Below are 26,998 nucleotides of genomic sequence, written 5' to 3'. Positions count from 1 at the left end.
TGGGTCGCAGTTGTAGCTCCTCATCACACTTCATTTTAATTTGCAGATCTGCAGCTCATGTGTCTCACTATCTGCATCGCTCTGTGGGAGGCACAGCAAAGCAGTAAAAAGTTGTTCCAGCATTGGAAACCTGGCAACACCCAGAGCAGTTTTTACATCTGAGACCTTTCCCCGATATACAGCTATTATTTTCCTGGTCAATAAAAGAAAATCAGAGCACGGCAAACATGTAGATGGTGTTAAATTGCTTCCATCCCCGACTACACATTTTAGAGACAGGTTACCAACGGTCGTTACCACCATTACTCTTCATTCAGTACTTTTACAGTTTACTGACGACTGACGGTAGTAATGAGTGTTGGTCATCTGCGTCGACATATCACGTCTATCAGCAATTAAAATGTTTAGGGAAGCGAAACCAGAAATCGCCGGGTAACTACAGTTGCCGTTGTATAAACGGCGACTCCCAGTATCGCATCCCAAAATGATCATCATAATGGAGGAAGCTTTCCTACATGCAAATAGTAAAAACTTTAAAAAAAACCCTCAAATGCTTACCTGTGCAGTCTTTGAATCGGGAATTTTTTTTTTTTTTCCACTGGCTGCGAAAAATGGTCTGCCACAGTCGGGGGGATGTTGTGTTCTACTGTATGAGAAATTGACAGAACATAACGTCTGCAGCCATCACAGAAGTCTGGGCAGTCCGAGCCGATGGACTTAAATGACCGAGAAAACCACATGCAACTATAAAACCACATAAATCGAAAATAGTTCCGTTTCATTGTGCATGCGTGTTTGAAAAAACAAATGGTGGACGCTTAGAAAATTCTCAGAGTAACGGAAAAAAATCTCGGATACAAAACATAATTTTCCCATACGAAAATCAGCGTGCGCCGTGTTAGCCAAAAAAATTGCATTTTCCCGTACAAAATATGGGGAAACCGTGTAACTTGACATGTATGTGTTTGTGAAAATAATTTAATTTCAATTGTGAAATTTTGCTGATGAATAGCTACCCTGACTGGGCCCAAAGTTTCTAGGTCATAAGCTCCATTGGCTGGAATGATGAACACACACAGTATTCCTGTTTTCTGTTCCTACATTTGCTGACGCTTAAAGTCTCTGAGCTCAGCGGTGGTACACACTTCCAGCCAAGCATACATAAGTACCTGAAATATTCATTTCACACTGCAGGATACGGACACACACACACACAGAGCGAGATTGAGGCAAGCTGCACTCTGCACTATGGCAATGGTTCATCACTATCCCATAATGGAATTAAATCTAAATGTCTAAAGCTATTCTATACCTCGGCATGACAGCAAAACGTCGCTTTCTACAAAAAAACAACACTGAAGTCAATTTGTGGAGCCATCGATATATTTTTAAGAAGTCCGCCTGAGCGGAAATGATTTTGTCGGACATTTTGTGTAAAGTTTTTATTTATCGAATTTGCAAAAAATAAAAATGCTCTGTTTCTCAAAATCCAGTGAATGTGGATAGAATAAAACAGTTATTCCACTCAATCTCGTCCTACATGGCTTATACAGTAGGTAACTCGGTGCTATGCAACTCGTCGGCTATCAGCTCACGTACGACTCGATTTCATGGAATAACTGTTAATTATGTCAGCAATAAAACACTCAACGTTGTGCTCTTATATTAAAATAAAACATCACAGGGTGGTCATAGTTACTATAAACGTTAATGTTGTGGCTTATCCGCAAAACAGGTTCGTTCCTGTGTAATGTCAACATGTAAACTCCTCTGTCCTGAAGAGGTAAAGTGACAGCTTTAGGTCTGACGGACGGCTATCTAGCACTGACACTGGAGACTCCTTCCATATATCGTAAATAAATGTCTTCTCACAGAAAACTTCACCATCGATGATTACACACGTTTTCTTTTTCTAATGAACTGTTACTATCAAAATCATAACATATTAGAACGAGCGCATTAATATCAACCTGTGACTTCCAGCTGCACTACTGTCAGAGCTGCTGCTATAGAAAATGAATCAACATCTTCTGACCAATCAGAATCCAGAATTCATTAGCGTCTGAATAGCAACACTTCAGCACATCTGCAAGAGTGCAAACCTTATAAAGTGCAAAGACGCAACAGAAACCTGAAGTTTTGACAACTTTTATCAATGTGTGTGTGTGTGTGTATGTGCGCTATCAGCCTCTGGCATGCTGTTGCTTAGCAAACAGCACTTACTGTCTCACAACTCTCTCTCACCACACACACACACACACACACACACACACACACACACACACACACAGAGAGAGCATTTAGTAGGCTTGTCTGGCAAGCACTGACAACGGAACTGGAGTTCAGCCAGGAACTCAGGTGATAAACATGAGTACTACTGTTCTTCTCTCTCTCTCTCTCTCTCTCTCTCTCTCTCTCTCTCTCTCTCTCTCTCAAACTGTTCATGACCCATTAATAAACTTTCAACATGAAGAATCCCTCCGTGATGAAAAACCCAGCTCCGTGCTGGCATGACTCCAAACTCATAATAATAGAAACCGATGCCAGTTCCAAAGATCAAAACAGAGGAGTCCGTCTCTCTTTACGAATTACGGATGAGACACTTCAAAAACACACTGTGCTCTACAAAGCCACGATAATAAATTATTCAGCGTGTGTACTCATAGAGCATGCATCCAGAGTCAAGCCTGACCAATGGCTGCTCTGAGCCACTCTAAATTATCCTTTGAGAAGGGATTTGTTTGGTGTGTATGATTATAAAAGTGTTCTACTGTAGGTAGGCAGCATTCCTGGGCAGGAATTTATGGGCTCCTGAGATTAAAATAATGTCCGTCCCATTCAGAAGGTACCAAAAGGACAAGCAAAATCGAACATAATTCATCACTTTAGGGTTCCCAGAGAAATATGGCAGATCTGGCTGTTTCTGTGATGTGAGGAACTTTTACCTGGACATCTCATTTTCTTCAGCTTTAATTCAAATGATTTTCAGTAAGGAAGTTTCCTTTAACTTTGTGTTAGAAATGTTTGCAAATTTCACCAAAGCCAACCCAAACTACACCAACATGGAATCATACTGGTCTAAAGTGTTTTTTATTCCCAATGGAAACACACATGGATGTTTTGAGATTGTCCATCCATCCATCATCCGTAAACCGCTTATCCTGTGTCGCGGGCAAGCTGGAGCCTATCCCAGCTGACTACGGGCGAAAGGCGGGGTACACCCTGGACAAGTCACCAGATTATCGCAGGGCTGACACATAGACACAGACAACCATTCACACTCACATTCACACCTACGGTCAACTTAGAGTCACCAGTTAGCCTAACAAATCACCCCAAAGAAACGCTTGTACATTTACAATCAACACCTTTACAAATTGTGCAGCTTGCATCCAGACTTTTTGCTTCAGTGCCAAAGGATACTGTACAAGTTAAAGGAAATCTTAATCGATTGAAAGACTGATTGATTTTAAATCACTCGTCTTAGTACTTATAAGACGACTGCACTCTGCAGATACGTCCAAGCATTCTGGCTCCTTATTAAGGAATCAAACACTCCACATGTTGTGCTGTTAGAGGAAAATAATCAGTGACTGAGTGCTGCAGTGAAGCAGACTGACGAAGAATTTTTTTTTTTATCATGTTACCAAGAAAGTGCAAAGAAGCATAAACGGTAAATGTCCTGAAAATGTCGGAAAACCCAAAGTTACTGTGACAAAGTGCTGAAACTGGAGACGCCTTCTGCAAATGTTAAATAAACATCTCCTGACAGAAAACTTCACCACGTCGATAATAAGATTAATAATCCATTCATGTGAATCGTCCGCCATACAAGTCCCTGTGAATGACCTGTTACTACTGACTACTTTCACATTACCCATAATGCTTTGTGTTTTGGGGGGGAACCGAAACTTAAACAACACGGTGTCGCACACCGACAGTAATCTTTCAGATTTAAATCTCCCTAAAACCTTTAAAGAAGTGTCAAAACTAATGAAACCAAAGCTTAAAGAAATCTGCAAAGTCTTTTCTGTGGACTTCGAGAAATCTCATCTCATTATCTCTAGCCGCTTTATCCTGTTCTACAGGGTCGCGGGCGAGCTGGAGCCTATCCCAGCTGACTACGGGCGAAAGGCGGGGTACACCCTGGACAAGTCGCCAGGTCATCACAGGGCTGACACATAGACACAGACAACCATTCACACTCACATTCACACCTACGGTCAATTTAGAGTCACCAGTTAACCTAACCTGCATGTCTTTGGACTGTGGGGGAAACCGGAGCACCCGGAGGAAACCCATGCGGACACGGGGAGAACATGCAAACTCCGCACAGAAAGGCCCTCGCCGGCCCCGGGGCTCGAACCCGGACCTTCTTGCTGTGAGGCGACAGCGCTAACCACTACACCACTGTGCCGCCCCTTCGAGAAATCAATTGGTAAAAAAGCGCTTGTAAATATCGTATCGTATCGAACGCTTTGAACATCTCTACTTCGGGTGACAGTGAGTCAGCAGCCTTCTTTGTCTGTCAACACGGGTGTTCTGGCAAATACTGACCTGCAGAAGCTAAAAGATTGGCAGAAAAGCTGAGAAAGATGGACACTGATCAGAGAAGAATCCACAGTGAAATGGTTTTTGCTGGGTGCTGGTTACGACGAGAAAGCCGTAAAAAAATACAAAACGCTTCGTGCACGGGAACCCAAGCGCGGAATTCACTCAGTCAAATAAATACTGTCAACACAGTGGAACTGTCAAATTTATTTTTAAGTTGATTTTGATTTCCTTCACTCTGATTTGAGCTCATACAGTGCCTTGCAAAAGTATTCATACCCCTTGAACTTTTTCACATTTTTCCACCTTACAACCACGAACTTAAAAGTTTTTTATTGAGATTTTATGTGATAAACCAACACAGAGTAGCACATAATTGTGAAGTGAAACGAAAATGATAAATGGTCTTCAAAATTTTAAACAAATAAAAATCTGAAAAATGGTGTGCATTAGTATTCAGCCCCCTGTACTCTGATACCTCTAAATACAATCCAGTGCAATCAATTGCCTTCAGAAGTCGTCTAATTAGTTAATCGAGTCCTACTGTGTGTAATTTACTCTCAGCATAAATCCACTTGTTCTCTGAAGGCCTCAGTGGTTTGTTAGAGAACACTGAAGAACAAACAGAATCATGAAGACCAAAGAACTCACCAGACAGGTCAGGGATAAAGTTCTGGAGAAGTTTAAAGCAGGGTTAGGTTATAAAAAAATATCCCAAGCTCTGAACATCTCAAGAAGCACTGTTCAATCCATCATTCAAAAATGGAAAAAGTATGGCACAACTGCAAACCTACCAAGACATGGCCGTCCACCTAAACTGACAGAGCGAGCAAGGAGAGCACTGGTCAGAGAAGCAGCCAAGAGGCCCATGATCACTCTGGAGGAGCTGCAGAAATCCACAGCTCAGGTGGGAGAATCTGTGCGCAGGACAACCATAAGTCGTACACTCCACAAATCTGGCCTTTTTGGAAGAGTGGCAAGAAGAAAGCCATTGTTGAAAGACAGGCATAAGAAGCCATGTATGGGACACAGCAAACATGTGGAAGAAGGTGCTTTGGTCAGATGAGACCAAAGTTGAACTTTTTGGCCTAAATGCAAAGCGCCATGTGTGGTGGAAAACTAACACTGCTCATCACCCTGCACACACCATCCCCACTGTGAAACATGGTGGTGGCAGCATCATGCTATGGGGATGCTTTTCTTCAGCAGGGACAGGGAAGCTGGTCAGAGTTGATGGGAAGATGGATGGAGCTAAATACAGGGCAATCCTGGAAGAAAACCTGTTGGAGGCTGCAAAAGACTTGAGACTGGGAAGGAGATTCACCTTCCAGCAAGACAATGACCCTAAACATACAGCCAGAGCTACAATGGAATGGTTTAGATCAAAGAATATTCATGTGTTAGAATGGCCCAGTCAAAGTCCAGACCTAAATCCCATTGAGCATCTGTGGCAAGACTTGAAAATTGCTGTTCACAGACGCTCTCCATCCAATCTGGCTGAGCTTGAGCTATTTTGCAAAGAAGAATGGGCAAAAATTTCAGTGTCTAGATGTGCAAAGCTGGTAGAGACATACCACAAAAGGCTTGCAGCTGTAATTGCAGCAAAAGGTGGCTCTACAAAGTATTGATGCAGGGGGGCTGAATACAAATGCACATCACATTTTTCAGATTTTTATTTGTTTAAAATTTTGAAAACCATTTATCATTTTCGTTTCACTTCACAATTATGTGCTACTCTGTGTTGGTCTATCACATAAAATCTCAATAAAAAACTTTTAAGTTCGTGGTTGTAAGGTGGAAAAATGTGAAAAAGTTCAAGGGGTATGAATACTTTTGCAAGGCACTGTATGCTACCAGATTACGACAATCTTTGGGCTGTTAGAGGAGGCTGTTAGGGCTACAGAGTCAAATACAACATTCGATCTCCCTACAGAAACACTAAAAGGGGAAGGACATGGAAGCTTGCTGACACTGCATCATTCGTGCTTTGTTTTAGGAGTTGATCCTTCAAGTTGTCCTTTTCAGTTCCTTGTTTTTCACTTTTTGCACTTTTTATGACTAAACATAAAGACAGAGGGGTTGTAGGCTTCGGGACTTGGATCATCAGACTTTACTCCACCACTGGAGTGTGTAGAACACAGTCGCGTGTTGTCTGTCGGTGTAAAATTTTGACGGCGAATTCTGTCTAACCCACGTTTTTCAACGCTTAGCTTCTTTCGGTATTCTATAAAACTTTAAATCAGGAAAAGTCGTTTTTCCCCGTGTAAATTCGAAAAAGTGACTAAGGTTATCTGACTTAGTAAACAAATATACATATATAGCGCCTGGTTACCCCCTCCCCCCCCCAAAAAAAACCCGCAAAGCATTATGGGTATGTGAAAGTTGTCAATAGAAACAATAAATGATTAGGATGATCGTTTTAAAGGAGAACTGAAGGCAGTTTTTTTATAATCAAAATTCTCATCTCATCTCTAGCCGCTTTATCCTTCTACAGGGTCGCAGGCAAGCTGGAGCCTATCCCAGCTGACTACGGGCGAAAGGCGGGGTACACCCTGGACAAGTCGCCAGGTCATCACAGGGCTGACACATAGACACAGACAACCATTCACACTCACATTCACACCTACGCTCAATTTAGAGTCACCAGTTAACCTAACCTGCATGTCTTTGGACTGTGGGGGAAACCGGAGCACCCGGAGGAAACCCACGCAGACACGGGGAGAACATGCAAACTCCGCACAGAAAGGCCCTCGCCGGCCACGGGGCTCGAACCCGGACCTTCTTGCTGTGAGGCGACAGCGCTAACCACTACACCACCGTGCCGCCCCTTCGAGAAATCAGTTGGTAAAAAAGCGCTTGTAAATATCGTATCGTATAGAACGCTTTGAACATCTCTACTTCGGGTGACAGTGAGTCAGCAGCCTTCTTTGTCTGTCAACACGGGTGTTCTGGCAAATACTGACCTGCAGAAGCTAAAAGATTGGCAGAAGAGCTGAGAAAGATGGACACTGATCAGAGAAGAATCCACAGTGAAATGGTTTTTGCTGGGTGCTGGTTACGACGAGAAAGCCGTAAAAAAATACAAAACGCTTCGTGCACGGGAACCCAAGCGCGGAATTCACTCAGTCAAGTAAATACTGTCAACACAGTGGAACTGTCAAATTTATTTTTAAGTTGATTTTGATTTCCTTCACTCTGATTTGAGCTCATACAGTGCCTTGCAAAAGTATTCATACCCCTTGAACTTTTTCACATTTTTCCACCTTACAACCACGAATTTAAAAGTTTTTTATTGAGATTTTATGTGATAAACCAACACAGAGTAGCACATAACTGTGAAGTGAAACGAAAATGATAAATGGTCTTCAAAATTTTAAACAAATAAAAATCTGAAAAATGGTGTGCATTAGTATTCAGCCCCCTGTACTCTGATACCTCTAAATACAATCCAGTGCAATCAATTGCCTTCAGAAGTCGTCTAATTAGTTAATAGAGTCCTACTGTGTGTAATTTACTCTCAGCATAAATCCACTTGTTCTGTGAAGGACTCAGTGGTTTGTTAAAGAACACTAAACAACAAACAGCATCATGAAGACCAAAGAATCACCAGACAGGTCAGGGATAAAGTTCTGGAGAAGTTTAAAGCAGGGTTAGGTTATAAAAAAATATCCCAAGCTCTGAACATCTCAAGAAGCACTGTTCAATCCATCATTCAAAAATGGAAAAAGTATGGCACAACTGCAAACCTACCAAGACATGGCCGTCCACCTAAACTGACAGAGCGAGCAAGGAGAGCACTGGTCAGAGAAGCAGCCAAGAGGCCCATGATCACTCTGGAGGAGCTGCAGAAATCCACAGCTCAGGTGGGAGAATCTGTGCGCAGGACGACTATTAGTCGTACACTCCACAAATCTGGCCTTTTTGGAAGAGTGGCAAGAAGAAAGCCATTGTTGAAAGACAGGCATAAGAAGCCATGTAGGGGACACAGCAAACATGTGGAAGAAGGTGCTTTGGTCAGATGAGACCAAAGTTGAACTTTTTGGCCTAAATGCAAAGCGCTATGTGTGGCGGAAAACTAACACTGCTCATCACCCTGCACACACCATCCCCACTGTGAAACATGGTGGTGGCAGCATCATGCTATGGGGATGCTTTTCTTCAGCAGGAACAGGGAAGCTGATCAGAGTTGATGGGAAGATGGATGGAGCTAAATACAGGGCAATCCTGGAAGAAAACCTGTTGGAGGCTGCAAAAGACTTGAGACTGGGAAGGAGATTCACCTTCCAGCAAGACAATGACCCTAAACATACAGCCAGAGCTACAATGGAATGGTTTAGATCAAAGAATATTCATGTGTTAGAATGGCCCAGTCAAAGTCCAGACCTAAATCCCATTGAGCATCTGTGGCAAGACTTGAAAATTGCTGTTCACAGACGCTCTCCATCTAATCTGGCTGAGCTTGAGCTATTTTGCAAAGAAGAATGGGCAAAAATTTCAGTGTCTAGATGTGCAAAGCTGGTAGAGACGAACCACAAAAGACTTGCAGCTGTAATTGCAGCAAAAGGTGGCTCTACAAAGTATTGATGCAGGGGGGCTGAATACAAATGCACATCGCATTTTTCAGATTTTTATTTGTTTAAATTTTTGAAGACCATTTATCATTTTTGTTTCACTTCACAATTATGTGCTACTCTGTGTTGGTCTATCACATAAAATCTCAATAAAAAACTTTTAAGTTCGTGGTTGTAAGGTGGAAAAATGTGAAAAAGTTCAAGGGGTATGAATACTTTTGCAAGGCACTGTATGCTACCAGATTACGACAATCTTTGGGCTGTTAGAGGAGGCTGTTAGGGCTACAGGGTCAAATACAACATTCGATCTCCCTACAGAAACACTAAAAGGGGAAGGACATGGAAGCTTGCTGACACTGCATCATTCGTGCTTTGTTTTAGGAGTTGATCCTTCAAGTTGTCCTTTTCAGTTCCTTGTTTTTCACTTTTCGCACTTTTTATGACTAAACATAAAGACAGAGGGGTTGTAGGCTTCGGGACTTGGATCATCAGACTTTACTCCACCACTGGAGTGTGTAGAACACAGTCGTGTGTTGTCTGTCGGGGTCAAATTTTGATGGCGAATTCTGTCTAACCCACGTTTTTCAACGCTTAGCTTCTTTCGGTATTCTATAAAACTTTAAATCAGGAAAAGTCGTTTTTCCCCGTGTAAATTCGAAAAAGTGACTAAGGTTATCTGACTTAGTAAACAAATATACATATATAGCGCCTGGTTACCCCCTCCCCCCCAAAAAAAAAACCCCGCAAAGCATTATGGGTATGTGAAAGTTGTCAATAGAAACAATAAATTATTAGGATGATCGTTTTAAAGGAGAACTGAAGGCAATTTTTTTATAATCAAAATTCTATTTCTCTCATTTTATTAAATATCGGAATGCATTTTTGATCGCTATTTTGTCGCTGCTATAGCAAGTTATGAGTGTTTGAAATATGCTCTGTAATATATCAGTCCATATGTCAAAGCAACGGCCGTAAACGAGATTCGTTGAGACCTGTGCGAGACATCGTAGGACGCAAGTAAAACGTACTGCGGAAATCAAAGCGACCAACATCTGCCAACGTCGTCAAAAAACGCACGCGCCCTCTTTCGAATGCTGATGTAATCAAGCTGGAAGTTTTGTTTGTTTTGATAGCAATCAGGAAAGTTTTAAAAAAGTCGGCAGTAATCGTCATTTAAACTCATTTTTGTGCAATACTTCGTTTGGAAAACAGTTTTCAAAATGGCGGCACTGACACCTGGCTGACACTTGACGTTTTGAAGTTTCGCACAAGTCTCGTGAAGATCGCGCGGATAAGCGACGCCTGCCGTGGACCAAACGAACTAAATTCAACACGGCTACAAACCGAATAGGCCGATAAGTATAATATTTAATTGCGATTAGCTGCCAATACGAGTCACGATATAAGGTTACTAAAACCGAAAACGTAATTGAATAACACGTTAATTAAGAAATAAAGCAAGTTTAAAAATGACTTCAGTTCCTCTTTAATATAAATTACATAGCTAACAATAGTATTTGTTTTCTTGTTTTCCAGTTTTCATCTGAATAAAAATAACATACATGGCCCACGCTGGCTCAGACTTCTTCTCGTTTAGAAGAAGGTTTCAGAGTAACAGGCATCTGTGTTTATTTCATAATTACTCATCAACACATAGTCACATTTTGAAGATTTTTTTTTTTTGAGGCAGAAAGCTCAGATGATCTTCTCTCCATCGTTCAGGAACAGGACAGGAGGAAAAGGAAACAGGGTGTGTGTGTGTGTGTGTGTGTGTGTGCGCGCCATACAGGAGACGATCTGTCTCGTCCTTGCCGTTTGATCTGCATATTTAAACAAAAACCTGCATTGATCCAAATGACATCAGACTTTACTCAGCCAATTCCCCATAAATCACCAGTAAGAGGCAGAGAGAGAGAGAGAGAGAGAGAGAGAGAGGGATTCGAAAACTAATGTTTCACATAACGTGGAAAATCGAGCAGAAAATGTGACAGGTACCATGACTCAACTGCACGTCTAAATCATCGTTCAAGTTGTTCAGTCTTTCTTTCTTTTTTCTTTCTTTCTGACTCTGTATGACACACCGGTATCTAGAATTAGAAGCAAAATCACAGCGATAAAATCCTGCAATCGTATCACCGTCTCTCCTCAGCACCATAGGCGTAGCTTTGTGTAACAACTTATGTCCATAAAAGATCCTAAAATGTCCAAACAAGCATTTTAGTTTTTAATAGGGAGTAAAATAGATTATATTTTTGTCTCAGTCTGTTAAATTCATCGCGCAAAGGTTAGAAGTTACGTTTTAGAATTGATGAATGGAGGCTAAGTTGCTACCGTAGCTTAGCTGAGTTGCTCAGATGCCCAGAAATGATTCATGCCTATTTTCTGCTTTGTCTTGTATATTTTTGAAAGGAAATGTTTCACCTTGGGCGGCACGGTGGTGTAGTGGTTAGCGCTGTCGCCTCACAGCAAGAAGGTCTGGGTTCGAGCCCCGTGGCCGGCGAGGGCCTTTCTGTGTGGAGTTTGCATGTTCTCCCCGTGTCCGCGCGGGTTTCCTCCGGGTGCTCCGGTTTCCCCCACAGTCCAAAGACATGCAGGTTAGGTTAACTGGTGACTCTAAATTGACCGTAGGTGTGAATGTGAGTGTGAATGGTTGTCTGTGTCTATGTGTCAGCCCTGTGATGACCTGGCGACTTGTCCAGGGTGTACCCCGCCTTTCGCCCGTAGTCAGCTGGGATAGGCTCCAGCTTGCCTGCGACCCTGTAGAACAGGATAAAGCGGCTACAGATAATGAGATGAGATGAGATGTTTCACCTTCATTCTCTCATCAAAATACTGTACATCATTCTAGTTCGCTACTAGCTTTTGCGGAAAATTGAGCAGTACATGTGACAGGTACCATGACTCAACTGGACGTCTAAATCATCATTCGAGTTGTTCAGTCTTTCTTTCTTTCTGACTCTGTATAAAAGTCAAGTTTATTTGTATAGCGCTTTTAACAACAGACATTGTCACAAAGCAGCTTTACAGAAAATTAAAGACTTTAAACACGAGCTAATTTTATCCCTAATTTATCCTCAAATTTTGGTCCAAAAGCTGTTTCTCTAACCATTAAGCCATGGCTTCCCCCAAATTATTATCATGACCAATTCGCCCAGCTAAAATTTTGTGTCCATCATGTTTAGAAAAAACCCCCAAAGCTAGTGAAGCATCTCCTCTGACTAATCCAAAGAAGAAAAGTCTGTCCTCGTTGTTGTTGTTGTGCTTGATGCTAGTGGTGCTAGCATACTGAGCTAGCAGGGCTGGCTAGGCAGTGGGGAATGTGGACACGTGTACAGTGACGTAACGAAGTGACTCTATGGTGGCGCTCTAGCCCATGCAAAAGCAAACCGGTTCTTAGGAGGTTTGCAAGTTGAACCAACTCTGAACCGACACGAACACCAACCCAGAACTAGCACCTGGTTCATGTTGGTGGAAAGGAGGTATGTGTGCTTTTGGCTGTGTTTTTCTGCATGCTAGTCCCTTTTTACAACCATCACTTGAGGAAAAAAAAAAAAGTTTGAGAATAAATGGTTGGAGTTTATTTCTTTGGAAGAGGGTGGAGTTTGTGTCAGATGGCAGTTATGTGACTTTTTGCGTAAGCGTTTTTCTAACTTGGTTCTGTTCAGTGCTGCTACCTCAGACTGACGGAGAGTGTAATTATATTCATCGTTACGCACCGTCTTCATCAGTAAGAGTCAGTAATTCTGGTAAAGCTCAGCAGCCTCCCCGAACCACATACACGGTGTGTTTGTTATTAGCTCATCCAGCTAACAGGTGATGAGCTTATGTGTTGTCCAGCCGTCCGTCCGGCATCATCCACGTTTTACGAAAATCGCTTCTTCTCTCTCAATTCTTCACTGATTTTTATTCTTTTTGGCAGGAAGGTAGGTCTGCCTGGGGTGCATATAGCTTCTACACAAATTTGCATAACTGCAATTAGTAATGAAGATATGGAGTAATTAATCCATCCCTAACGAGCAGTTTCCACACAAATCGCTTCTTCTCCCTCAATTCTTCAGTGGTTTTGATTCTTTCTGGTATGAAGGTAGGGGTACCTAGGGTGCATATAACTTCTACCCAGATTTGCTTCATTACAATTATTAATGAAGTTATGGACTAATTAAGTCTTAATGAGCAGTTCAACAAAAAGGTCAATTCCTCAACATTTTGGATTCTTTCTGGCAAATAGGTCGGTATTCCTAGGGTGTACATATATAGCTTCTATATATAGCTTGTATATAGTGTATATAGCTTGCAACATTTATTGCACAAGGAAGGTGGCCCACTTTAGATCGTTCCTTCTGGACTAGACGAGGCCAGAGTGAGCTACACCGTCACTGACGGTCTCGTTTATTGATAGTCTCTGGCTGTTATACTAGTTAAATGTTTGTAAGTAAAGAATCTAAAATGAGATACGACCTCTGGCCTCTACTGCAAATCAAGCCCACTTGACTAATTTCACTCAGACGTGTCAGATGTTTCTCGATGACTATCCTGCAGCTTTCCGTCACTATGAGTACCATGAGCAGGACTCCAAAGACACTAGTTGTCTCGGAATTTGTCTTGGTTAAAGTGGATCGGTGTGGGTGAAGGCGGTGGTGAGAAATCCTCCACAGTGGTAACAAAGATCTCCTAAAACTCTTCACTGTTCTTTATATTTAATTGCTACTGTCACGTTTGTTTAGATATGGCAGGGGTGGCAGGGGCAGTTTTGTCTGTGCTGCTCTACAGCACTGAAACCTGGCCTCTCAGCAAGACCTTGGCCACCCATGTTCTCGGTTTCGAGACCCGTGCCCTCAGGACCATTGAGGGGGTGTGTTGGTACGATCATGTCTCCAATGAGGAGCTCCACCAGAGGACTAACCAACCAAATATCCTCCGCACCATCGCACAGCGCCGTGTTTGTTGGCTCAGACACATCCTGTGCTGCACAAACGACCACCCCACAAGAGCCATTTACGAGTTTGATCTGTCAGTGGTGGGATGGAGATACCAACCACACACCCATTGGAACGATGTCATTCGTCAAGACCTCCAGCAGATGAATTTGAGACTGGAGGACGTCCCGGCACTTAGCCAAGGCCGTGAGAGATGGCAGAGTTTGGTGGCACTGGTGGGCTCAATGCCATGCTGGCATGAGGTTTAGAAGAACAGGAAGAACAACAACTTTATTCATCACACGCTTGTGAAATTCCTCTCTGCATTTAACCCATTTGAAGCAGTGAACACACACATGCACACACACGTGAGCAATTAGTGCACACACATACCCAGAGCAGTAGGCAGCCATGCTAACAGCACTCAGGGAGCAGATGGGAGTTCGGTGCCTCGCTCAAGGGCACCTCAGCCCAAGGCTGTCCCATATTAGCCTAACCGCATGTCTTTGAACTGTGGGGGAAACCGGGGCGCCCGGAGGAAACCCACGCAGACACGGGGTGAACATGCAAACTCCACACAGAAAGGCCCTCGCCGGCTGCTGGGTTCGAACCCAGAACCTTCTTGCTGTGAGGTGACTGAGGAGGGAGGAAGGAGGCATGGTATATCTCTGATGCTATTGGCTGTTGTGTAAATCAGTAACTTCAACACGTCGTCACTCTTACTTCCTGTTTCAGAAGGAAATGCATCAACATACAGAATGTCAAAGTATCGTTTTATGTCATGCTATGCTGCTTGAGACAGATTGTCTTTCCTCTATCTCCACAGGTCCAGGTGGGAACCTCGCAACAGGAGCAGAGGATTGTGGGATACATCACCTGCACCCACCTTCACGCTATAGAAGGTGAGTGACTGTGGGGACACACACACACACACACACACACACACACACACCAACCTGCTCTCACTGTCTGCGCAGTCTAATGATCACAGCCCTTCCAACCACCCACAAATTCACAGACGCACACACACACACACACACACACACACACACACACACTCAGCCACACATACAGTGATGTGTAACCATGGCGACAGGTCATGGCCGAGTTCAGCGTCACTGTTGCTATTTAAAGGCTGTAAACGTAGGGAAGACAGAGCTCCCTACTATTCCTGGAGCCTCACACATGTCTGCTCACGATGCTAATTACAGCGCACTCAGCTATTCCCGACTCATGCGTGAAATATGAAACAGAAAGAGAGTTTTATCAGCCGGTCTTAGGTTTTTACTCAGTAATAAAGGACCATTACCATTACTCCTGCATCATCTCATGTGTGTTGGACAAAGGGCCACGCCTCCTTTGTTGTGACTGACAGCTAGACAGACTACTCCTTCACTGGGACTGGCAGTCAAGAAAGCCATCTCCTCCTTCCTGAGACTGATATGTGTTGAAGTCCTGCCTTCTTTACTGTAACTGACAGAGATGTGCCTCCTTCACTGTGACCAACATGTAGAGAGACCACACCTTCTTTAGAGACCACACCTCCTTCACTGTGACTGAAAGGTGGAAAGGGTACACCTCGTTCACTGTGATTGACAAGTAGGCCACACCTTTTTCATGAGCAATCAAGAAAGTCACGCCTCCTTCACTGAGACTGGTACAAACTAGATAGAACTCGACGCCAACGGCGTCGATGGGGATGCCTCCGCCTGGTAGACTACACGCCTTATGAAGTTGTGATTAAGTTAATGTCAACTTGATGTTTAGTGTTATTGTGCAAATTATGATATGCCACCTGACCTTGAAGTTTACAAGAACAGATAATATTTTGTTGTTCACAAGGTTTTGGGGCAGACATGTGACCTCAAAGTAACCTTGACCTTTGGCCTTCATATTCTAATCATTTCATCTTTGTCCCCAGGTGCACAAATGCTGAAAGTGTGGTGAAATTCCTTTTATTAGCCTTTGAGATATTGTGTTCACAAGGTTTTTGAACAGACATTTGACCTCACAGTGATCTTGACCTTTGCCCTTTTGATCTCAAAATCTAATCGGTTCATCTTTGTCTCCAAATGCACAAATGCTGAAAGTTTGGTGAAATTACTTGTATTAGCCTTGGAGATATTGTGTTCACAAGGTTTTCGGACAGACATTTGACCTCACAGTGACCTTGACCTTAGACCTTTTGATCTCAAAATTTAATCATTTCATCTTTGTCCCAAAGCGCACAAATGGTGAAAGTTTGGTGAAATTCCTTTCATTAGTCTTTGAGATATGGTGTTCACAAGGTTTGGGGATGGACATTTGACCTCACAGTAACCTTGACCTGTGACCTTTTAACCTCAAAATCTAATCAGTTCATCTTTGTCCCAAAGCGCACAAATGGTGAAAGTTTGGTGAAATTCCTTTCATTAGCCTTTGAGATATCGTGTTCACAAGGTTTCGGGATGGACGCATGCACGGACAGACGCACGCACGCACACACGGACGAACGCACGGACAGATGGACAACCCAAAAACATAATGCCTCCTGCACCTTAAGGTGGCGGAGGCATAAAAAAGTTCAAACTACCTTCACTATGAATGACAAGTAGAGAGGCCACTAACATCGCCCAAATGAGGATGGGTTCCCTTTTGAGTCTGGTTCCTCTTGAAGTTTCTTCCTCATGTTGTCCGAGGGAGTTTTTCCTTGCCACTGTCGCCACAGGCTTGCTCATTGGGGATAAATTAGGAATAAAATTAGCTCATGTTTTAAGTCGTTCAAATTCTGTAAAGCTGCTTTGCGACAATGTTTATTGTTAAAAGCGCTGTACAAATAAACTTGACTTGACTTGACTAACTGTGACTGACAAACACAGAGGCCACGCCTTCTTCACTGTGACTGACAGGCTGCATCCCAATAGTCTGTCCTATGTCCTATCCTAACCACTTTTCCTTGACCTTGATGGAAAACGTCATGAGGTCAAGGAAAGACGTGAAGGAGAATTTATAAGGACGTAGGAAAGACAACTGCGGTAAAATATTACTTCATTACTGAAGTAATGAACATAATGACTACTGACAGGTGAAGTGAATAACGTTGATTACCTCACTACAATAGCACCTGTCGAAGGGTGGGATATATTAGGCAGCAAGAGAATAGTCAGTTCTCGAAGTTGATGTGTTGGAAGCAGGAAAAATGGGCAAGCGTAAAGATCTGAGCGACTTTGACAAATTGTGATGGCTAGATCACTGGGTCTGAGCATTTCCAAAATAGCACATCTTGTGGGGTGTTCCTGGTATACAGTGGTTAGTACCGAACAAAAGTGGTCCAAGGATCCAAAGGACAACCGGTGAACCTGTGACAGGGTCATGGGTGTCGAAGGCTCACTGATTCACATGGGGCACGAAGACTAACCCATACCGTATGTGGGTCCAGTCCCACAGAAGAGCTACTGTAGCAGAAACTACTGAAAAAATTAATGCTGGCTAAAACAGAAAGGTGTATACTTTAACTTTTTCAGCAGTTTGTGCTACAGTAGCTCTTTGATGGAGTTCACTGGTTGTCCTTCCGTACCGGGAACACCCCACAAGATGCGCCATGTTGGAGATGCTCAGACCCAGTCATCTCGCCATTACGATTTGGCACTTGTCAAAGTCGCTCAGATCCTTACGCTTGCCCATTTTTCCTGCTTCCAACACATCAACTTCAAGTTCTCTTTCTTGCTGCCCAATATATCCCACCCCCTGACAGGTGTCACTGTAATGAGATAATTAACAGTTATTCTACGAAATCAAGTCGTACATGGGGCGGCACGGTGGTGTAGTGGTTAGCGCTGTCGCCTCACAGCAAGAAGGTCCTGGGTTCGAGCCCCGGGGCCGGCGAGGGCCTTTCTGTGTGGAGTTTGCATGTTCTCCCCGTGTCTGCGTGGGTTTCCTCCGGGTGCTCCGGTTTCTCCCACAGTCCAAAGACATGCAGGTTAGGTTAACTGGTGACTCTAAATTGACCGTAGGTGTGAATGTGAGTGTGAATGGTTGTCTGTGTCTATGTGTCAGCCCTGTGATGACCTGGCGACTTGTCCAGGGTGTACCCCGCCTTTCGCCCGTAGTCAGCTGGGATAGGCTCCAGCTTGCCTGCGACCCTGTAGAAGGATAAAGCGGCTAGAGATAATGAGATGAGATGAGATGAAGTCGTACATGAGCTGATAGCCAATGAGGCGCGTAGCATCGAGCTGGCTATTAGCCGTGTACAATGAGATTGAGTGGAATAACTTTTTTATTTGATCCACATTCACTGGATTTTGAGAAGCAGAGCATTTTTATTTTTATTTTTTGGAAATTCGATGAATAAAAACTTTAAACAAAACGTCTGACAAAATCATTTCCGCTTAGAATGTAAACAATCCGGCGAAATGACAGGAGCAATTTGTGAAAAATGCGATAATAATAATTATTGAAAAACAAAACAAGATACGTTCTTACCATTAAATACTTTCATTCCATATTTTGTTGCCTGTTTTTTTATATTTTTTGGTGTTTTGTTTTCGAGTAGAGTTTTTATTTCGTCCTTGGTTGGCTCAGCAACACGCTCTGCCATTTTGTTTTTCTCTACTCACAGTATATGAGCTGATATCCTAGTAGTAGAGTAGCCAATCAGAGCACGCGATTGCTCATATCCAGTGAATGTGGATCGAATAATCAATGTTATTCACTTCACCTGTCAGTGGTTTTAATGTTATGGCTGATTGGTGTATATATCATTGTTTATGTGAATGTGTTTTTTTTTCCAAAACTTCTTTCATTTACAAAAAAGCAGTACATTAACAATTTTCATACAAAAACACCAACACGAGGAGCTATGTAGACGATCTTTTGGTGAGCTCTAAGAGGCACATCTTTAATTTCGATCTAAAACACATAAGTTTGATCTCAAACCTTGGTTAAACGTTAAATTTGTGGATATGGAGCACTTGCATGTGACGTCACAGCCGATCCAGATTGTGACAGACGCCATCTTGTAGGTCAAACGCCATATTCCGCCTTCTACTTCTACTTCTGGTTCTACTTCTGCTTTTACTTCTACCTTTTCTTCTGGAAAACCCTACTATATACAGTACAATTCTACTACAACGGCTGCGGCTACAAGCTCTCCCTACCTGTGCACGTTTTTTATGTCTTTTGTGTGTATTTTTGCGTGTTGTTCGTCTGTACCGGACTTCAATATGCACTACAACCGTATGGACTTACTGGATATTGGTTTCCAGCAGAAAATGACGGTTTGTAGCGATTTCCATCGCATGCACAACATTCCGGACGAGATAGCGAGACCAGCGGGGTCTCCGTGGATTGTTATCGGAAGCAAAGCGAAGGAGGCGGTGCCGGGAGCGGAAGCAAAAGCGAGGCTGCAGGCAGAGCCGGCCTGTTGACTAAGCTCAGAAAACAGCTACTCAAATCTCCATTGCTAAGCCTCTACCTCTCCAACGCCAGATCCATGGTAAACAAGACGGATGATTTGGAATTACAGCTGGAATTACCTTATTCTATTCTATAATCGGCTGGTCAGTGCTATACTCAATACTTAAGTGACTTACCCATCCAATGAGGATTCTTGTTTACAAGATGCCACATCTGAGTCGCTGACAAATCCTGAATTTCTGTAAAGATAACTGTCCAGAGATTTATAGGCACGCAGTGCTTCACCACTGAACAGCGAGGGAAAGTTAATGAGGTAATTATACACGTCCGGGTATTCCGCTGGCAGTTCAAAATCCGGTCGTGAAAACTCCGTCCGGTAAGCCATAAGGGTCACTAATCTGTAGATCGTTTATTTTAGACATATATCTAGTTATCTGTTCATTAGAAAAATGAGCCGTGTAGTCCATCGGTTGAAATTGATCCATTCTGTACACGAGTGCAGCAGTATTCAGCTGTGTTTTTGACCGACAAGATGGCGGTTGTGTACTTTCCGGTCACGTGACTGCAAGATCTCTATAAAGTACTTAAGATTATACTGGCGTACTTGACGGGGAAATGATGAAGCCACCGGCTGGTAAACCCTCGTCTAAGAGACCTGCTCATGCTGGCAACTCTAGCTCCCCAGTTGAAGAGTTTCAAGACTGCATCAAGAGTGAAAAGCTAACCGCTATCATGCTAACCAAAGCCTTGGACTCGCTTAAATTGGGCATCTGCTTGAAAATAGAACTGGCTATTGGAGGAGTGCAGGCTGACATCGCTGCTGTCAGAGAAGAATTGACTTCATCAGTAACTAGCCTACAGAAAACTGTAGATGACCAAGAAGGGCGTCTGAAGGAGCTGGAGACTTCAGCAACAGCAACCTGTGACTCTGTATCTGCTATTGAGGTCACGGTGTCTGAGCTCCAAAGCCAAGTTAAAGAACTACAAGCTAAGTGTGAAGATCGAGAGAACAGATCCCGGAGAAATAACATCAGATCAGTGGGCGTCCCTGAAGACCAAGAAGGTGCAATGGTGACTGAATTCATCTCCAATCTGCTGCAAGGGGTGCTTAAACTGGATGAGAAACCTTTGCTTGACCGAGCTCACAGGACCTTGCAAGCTAAACCGAAACCCAACCAACCTCCGAGACCTTTTGTCATCAGAGTACACTACTTTCATGTCCGCGAACTCATCCTCCGTCAGGCACATCAATTGCAATCCCTCTCCTTCAACGGACAACCCATCCATATTTTTCCGGACCTGACCGCCGCCGAGGCGAGGCGAAGAGGAGAGCAGCTTTTGGGGTCGTGAGGAAGCGGCTACGTGAGATAGAAGGTGCTCGCTTCGGATTTCGTCTGCTTGCGAAGTTTCGCATCACTCTGCCTGGACCAAAGGAGCATATTTTCACCGACCCTCAGCTGGCATTGGACTATGTCGTCTCTACAGTTCGTGACAGTGATGCTCATGAGAATATTACAGCAGACTGACAATTTCACTGGACTCTGACGGTAATATCTCACATGTCATGGTTCTATGCTATGTTATGCTAGCGTTTGTTTCTTGGCTAACTACTATACCCAAATTGTCAAGCTTCAAATTTCATTCTCAGCCACTTTGGCCAGGTGTATGCTTCATAATATTTTCCAAATCTAAAACTTTTCTTTAAGTGAAAGTGAAATGTTTTCTCCCACGTCGTGTGTTTGTATACATTATCTTTTCATTTTGCCAGATATCTGCCTCAGTTTATGCCCTTTGGCTATTACTATAGTTGTAGCTATACTTGTGTTAACCTATGGATCGGTCTAGTGTTTGTTTTGCTATCAGGATAATTACACCATGTTTGGGGAGGTGTATGTGTGGGGAAGGATTATATGTATTTTCTGTTCTTAATATGTCTAGGCTTGTTTACAGCAGTGCTTCTTTTATTGGCAACACAGCTAAATTTAGTTTCAGATTTGTATGACTTCAGCGGCTAACAGTGCTTATAGTGTCGCAAGTAGACCTATCACTTTTGCTAGCTGGAATGTAAGAGGCTTAGGAAAATCCACAAAACTCAGCAAGGTTCTTTCTCATTTGGACGACTTAGGTGCTTTCATCCAGGAAACACAGCTGACCATTTCTGATCATGCTAGAATTCGGAGACGATGGGTCTCTCAGTTATTCCATTCATTATTTAACAGTAAAGCCCGTGGGGTTGCTATTTTAATTCATCACTCGGTCTCGTTTATTTCATCCTCTGTTGTAGCGGACCGCAATAGATGCTATGTCATTGTTAAATGGACTCTCTATGATACCCCATTGATCTTAGCAAATATTTATGCCCCAAACCATGATGACGAGCAGTTTTTTGTCAAGTTTTTCTCCTCCTTACCTAATATTGAGTCACACCTAGTTGTCATTGCTGGAGATTTGAATTGTCTCATCTCATCTCATTATCTCTAGCCGCTTTATCCTGTTCTACAGGGTCGCAGGCAAGCTGGAGCCTATCCCAGCTGACTACGGGCGAAAGGCGGGGTACACCCTGGACAAGTCGCCAGGTCATCACAGGGCTGACACATAGACACAGACAACCATTCACACTCACATTCACACCTACGGTCAATTTAGAGTCACCAGTTAACCTAACCTGCATGTCTTTGGACTGTGGGGGAAACCGGAGCACCCGGAGGAAACCCACGTGGACACGGGGAGAACATGCAAACTCCACACAGAAAGGCCCTCGCCAGCCACGGGGCTCGAACCCGGACCTTCTTGCTGTGAGGCGACAGCGCTAACCACTACACCACCGTGCCGCCCCGATTTGAATTGTTGCCTTCAAAATTTGGATACATCAGCCACTAGGATATTTGCAAATTCAAAATCTGCTAAGGTTATCAATGCATATCGTAATAATTATGGTCTAGTAGATGTATGGAGACGTCTGAACCCCAATACACGAGGTTATTCCTTTTATTCCCCCGTTCATCACACACATTCACATATAGATTATTTTCTTATTGACTGTAAATTACTTCCTCTTATTCAAAGCTGTAACTACCATGCTAGAGTCATCTCTGACCATTCACCTCTTTTAATGGTCATGAAGATTGCTCATAAGTCTACATCCCACCCACCGTGGAGACTAAACACACTTTTCCTATCTGACTCTAATTTTGTTGAATTTATTTCACAACAGATTGATTTCTTTATTGACACCAATGTAGGGGTGGCACGATGGCGTAGTGGTTAGCGCTGTCGCCTCACAGCGAGAAGGTCCGGGTTCGAGCCCCGTGGCCGGCGAGGGCCTTTCTGTGTGGAGTTTGCATGTTCTCCCCGTGTCCGCATGGGTTTCCTCCGGGTGCTCCGGTTTCCCCCACAGTCCAAAGACATGCAGGTTAGGTTAACTGGTGACTCTAAATTGACCGTAGGTGTGAATGTGAGTGTGAATGGTTGTCTGTGTCTATGTGTCAGCCCTGTGATGACCTGGCAACTTGTCCAGGGTGTACCCCGCCTTTCGCCCGTAGTCAGCTGGGATAGGCTCCAGCTTGCCTGCGACCTTGTAGAACAGGATAAAGCGGCTCGAGATAATGAGATAATGAGATGAGACACCAATGTAACTTCTGACATGAATCATAGCACACTGTGGGGAAACGTTCAAAGCCTATATGAGGGGCCAACTTATATCCCGTGCATCCTATGACAAGCAGCTGCGGTCATTCACTCTTTCTAGCCTTATGGACCACATTCAACATCTAGAAAACCAATATACTGATTCACCTTCCCTTGACTTGTATAAAGAGATGGTCCTCCTTAAGTCAGTATTTGAAATCCTTAGTACAGTCAATGCAGAAGAAATGATTTTGAAGTCCAGACACACTTATTATGAATATGGTGACAAGCCTAGCCACCTTTTGGCACATCAACTGCGTAAGTCTGCAGCGTCACGAAACATCTCAGAAATAAACACTAGCAGTGGCCTTACTCATGATCCTCAGGAAATGAATAACGCCTTTCAGAATTTTTATATATCACTTTACACCTCTGAACATCAACCTACGGTACCTCTGACGATTTGTCAAAGTTCTTAGTTAACTTTCCCATACCAAAAATATCAGAAGATGTAGTTGGAAATCTTGATAAACCCATTACGTCATCAGAGGTGAGGGAGGCTATTATGGCCATACAGAGTGGAAAGAGTCCAGGGCCCGATGGATTCCCTGTAGAGTTTTTCAAAAGATTTTCAGACAAGCTTATCCCTCTTCTTCTTAACATGTTTACTGACTCTCTTAAATCTGGTATCTTTCCCAAAACATTACGTTCTGCCCAAATTTCCTTGCTTTTAAAAAAGAACAAAGACCCTAACTGCTGTAGTTCCTATCGTCCAATATCACTATTAATTGTGGATGGCAAAATCCTAGCTAAAATTCTTGCCTGTCACCTTGAAAAAGTTCTACCTGATATCATATCAGCTGACCAAACAGGCTTCATCAGGAACAGGTTTTCATTTTTTAATGTAAGACGTTTGTTTCACATCATCTATCACCCATCTGATTCTCCTACTCCAGAAATATTGGTTTCCTTAGACACCGAGAAGGCCTTTGATAGGGTTGAATGGAGTTATCTTTTTTACACCCTTGAGAAGTTTGGCTTTGGACAAAAGTTTATTTCCTGGATTAAGTTACTGTATACTTCTCCACTTTCTTCAGTCCACACTAATAACACCTTTTCAAAATATTTTCAGGTAGGACGTGGCACAAGACAGGGTTGTCCATTATCACCCTTACTATTTGCCTTGGCCATTGAGCCCTTGTCACTCACCCTGAATCATGCTACACTGGTGAGCGGTATCTTTAGAGAAGGTCAGGAACAAAAAGTCTCATTATATGCGGACGACTTACTTTTATATATTTCAGTCCCAGCTAGGTCCCTAACCCATATATTTTGCATCTTAGATCAATTTCATCACCTCTCAGGCTACAAACTTAACTTAGAAAAAAGTGAACTGTTTCCTATTAATAAGGCTGCTTGCCAGTATTCATTCACTTCCCTTCCTTTCAAGGTCTCAAATAGTTTCACATACCTTGCTGTTAATGTTGTGGATAAATTCTCCAACTTTTTTTCTGCAAACTTCTCACCCTTCTCAAACGGACTGAACTTGACCTTAAGCATTGGAGTTCACTTCCACTGTCTGTTGCTGGTCGTATTAATTCGATTCGAATGAACATTCTTCCCAAATTTACTTATCTATTTCAGTGCATTCCTGTATTTATTCACAAATAATTTTTTCACAAGCTAAACTCTGTTATTTCATTCTTTGTATGGAATTACAAATCACAGCGTATAGCGAGACGCGTGCTACAACATCCAAAGTGTCTTGGTGGTATGGCAGCACCAGATTTTCAAGCCTATTATTGGGCTTCCGATATACGTGCAATAGTATATTGGAAGGTGAGCCTGGTGAGGGACTTTGCTGTGTGGTGCAACAGGAACCATCTGCAGCTCAACACTTCGAAGACCAAGGAGCTGGTCATTGACTTTGGGAGGTCCAGACCAAGGTCATGACCAGTTCTGATCGAGGGAATCGAGGTGGAGGCTGTGGATTCCTACAAGTACCTCGGGCTGTGGCTGGACAACAAGCTGGACTGGACTTGCAACACCAAACACTTATACAGGAAGGGACAGAGCAGGCTATACTTCCTTAGGAGGCTGCGGTCCTTTAACATCTGCAGGAAACTCCTGTGCATGTTCTATCAGTCTGTGGTCGCCAGTGTCCTGTTTTACACCGTGGTGTGCTGGGGGGAGGCAGCACATCCAAGAAGGACACATCCAGGCTGGACAAACTGATCAGGCGGGCCGGCTCTGTGGTCGGCATGAAGCTGGACTCTCTGGTGACGGTGGCAGAGAAGAGGACTATGGACAAACTATTGAACATCATGGACGATGCCAGTCACCCTCTGCACACCATCATCAGCAACCAGAGGAGCCTGTTCAGTGACAGAATGCTCCTTCCCAAGTGCAGGACGAACAGACTCAAAAACTCCTTTGTCCCTCACGCCATCAGACTGTACAACTCCTCTCTGGGGGGGAGGAGGGGGAACAGGAGGACAGAGGACGGGAAGGAGCAGTAGCCTAGCCTAACAATAAGCAATACCGGACAATGTGCAATATAATGTGCAATATCTCTCCTGCTGCCCCCCCTTTCCTTTTCCCCCCTCCTCTCTCTCCCCCTTCCTCTCTTCCCCATATCTTATTCTTTTTATATTCGTATATGTAAATACTTAATTTATTTTAATTTATCTAGAAGTTTTTCTCTATTTCTTTTCTCTGTTTATCTGTAATGATGCTGCTGGAATCTTAATTTCCCTGAGGGAACCCTCCCAAAGGGATCAATAAAGTTTTATCTAATCTAATCTAATCTAATCTAATCTAATCTAATCTAATCTAATCTAGTACACTGGTTGTATGAGGATCCATGTGCTGATGCGCCTTCATGGTATGTCTTAGAGGCCCTGTCTTGCCAACCCTCCTCTTTGCCAGCCTTGGTCTACTCCTCTACCCCTGACCCCTCATCAAACATTTCCAAAAATAAGGTTGTCAGATCAACTTTAAGGATCTGGACTCAGATGCGCCGTCATTTTGGATGGACGTCTTTCTCTTTAAACGCTCCCATTCATTCTAACCACAATTTACACCATCCTTAATAGACAAATCTTTTTTGAACTGGCAGAAATTGGGCACTGGGTCTTTCAATGACCTTTACTCTGATGGGTTTTTCTCCTCTTTTGATCAGCTGTGTAAGAAATTTAACCTCCCCAAAAGTAACTTCTTCCGTTATCTTCAGGTCAGAGACTTTCTTCGTAAAACACTCCCTTCATTTCCAACTCTGCCACCATGCAACCGACTTGATAGCCTTTTAGAGCAACCGGAGTCTTTCAGGAGAATAATTTTTATTTTGGATAATAAGTTTACACAGGGGCGGCACGGTGGTGTAGTGGTTAGCGCTGTCGCCTCACAGCAAGAAGGTCCTGGGTTCGAGCCCCGGGGCCGGCGAGGGCCTTTCTGTGCGGAGTTTGCATGTTCTCCCCGTGTCCGCGTGGGTTTCCTCCGGGTGCTCCGGTTTCCCCCACAGTCCAAAGACATGCAGGTTAGGTTAACCGGTGACTCTAAATTGACCGTAGGTGTGAATGTGAGTGTGAATGGTTGTCTGTGTCTATGTGTCAGCCCTGTGATGACCTGGCGACTTGTCCAGGGTGTGCCCCGCCTTTCGCCCGTAGTCAGCTGGGATAGGCTCCAGCTTGCCTGCGACCCTGTAGAAGGATAAAGCGGCTAGAGATAATGAGATGAGATGAGTTTACACAGGAGCGTCATTCACAGCTTCCTACCTTAAAGGCTGACTGTGAGTTTGATCTGGGTGAGAACATCACAGAGGACATGTGGCTGTCAATCTTGCAGCGAGTACATAATACATCAGTATGTGCTACGCACGGTCTGATGCAATGTAAAATCTTACATCGCACCCACTGGACAAACCTAAAACTGTCAAAATAT

At 43.5% G+C, this 26,998-nt stretch overlaps 1 protein-coding gene across 2 annotated transcripts in view; it reads left to right on the top strand.

Moving 5' to 3' along the window:
- The window catches only part of smpd3 (sphingomyelin phosphodiesterase 3), a 146,507-nt gene that overhangs the window by 67,102 nt on the left and 52,407 nt on the right, over positions 1-26,998 (top strand). For both annotated transcript variants that reach the window (XM_060928403.1, XM_060928401.1), the window contains exon 3: positions 14,865-14,940. In XM_060928403.1, the coding sequence (XP_060784386.1) occupies positions 14,865-14,940 (76 nt within the window). The remainder of the gene's footprint in view (positions 1-14,864; positions 14,941-26,998) is intronic.

The sequence above is a fragment of the Neoarius graeffei genome, chromosome 8 (assembly GCF_027579695.1).
Source record: "Neoarius graeffei isolate fNeoGra1 chromosome 8, fNeoGra1.pri, whole genome shotgun sequence".
In the NCBI taxonomy this organism is placed as follows: domain Eukaryota; kingdom Metazoa; phylum Chordata; class Actinopteri; order Siluriformes; family Ariidae; genus Neoarius; species Neoarius graeffei.
This window is presented reverse-complemented; position numbering and strand designations above follow the sequence as displayed.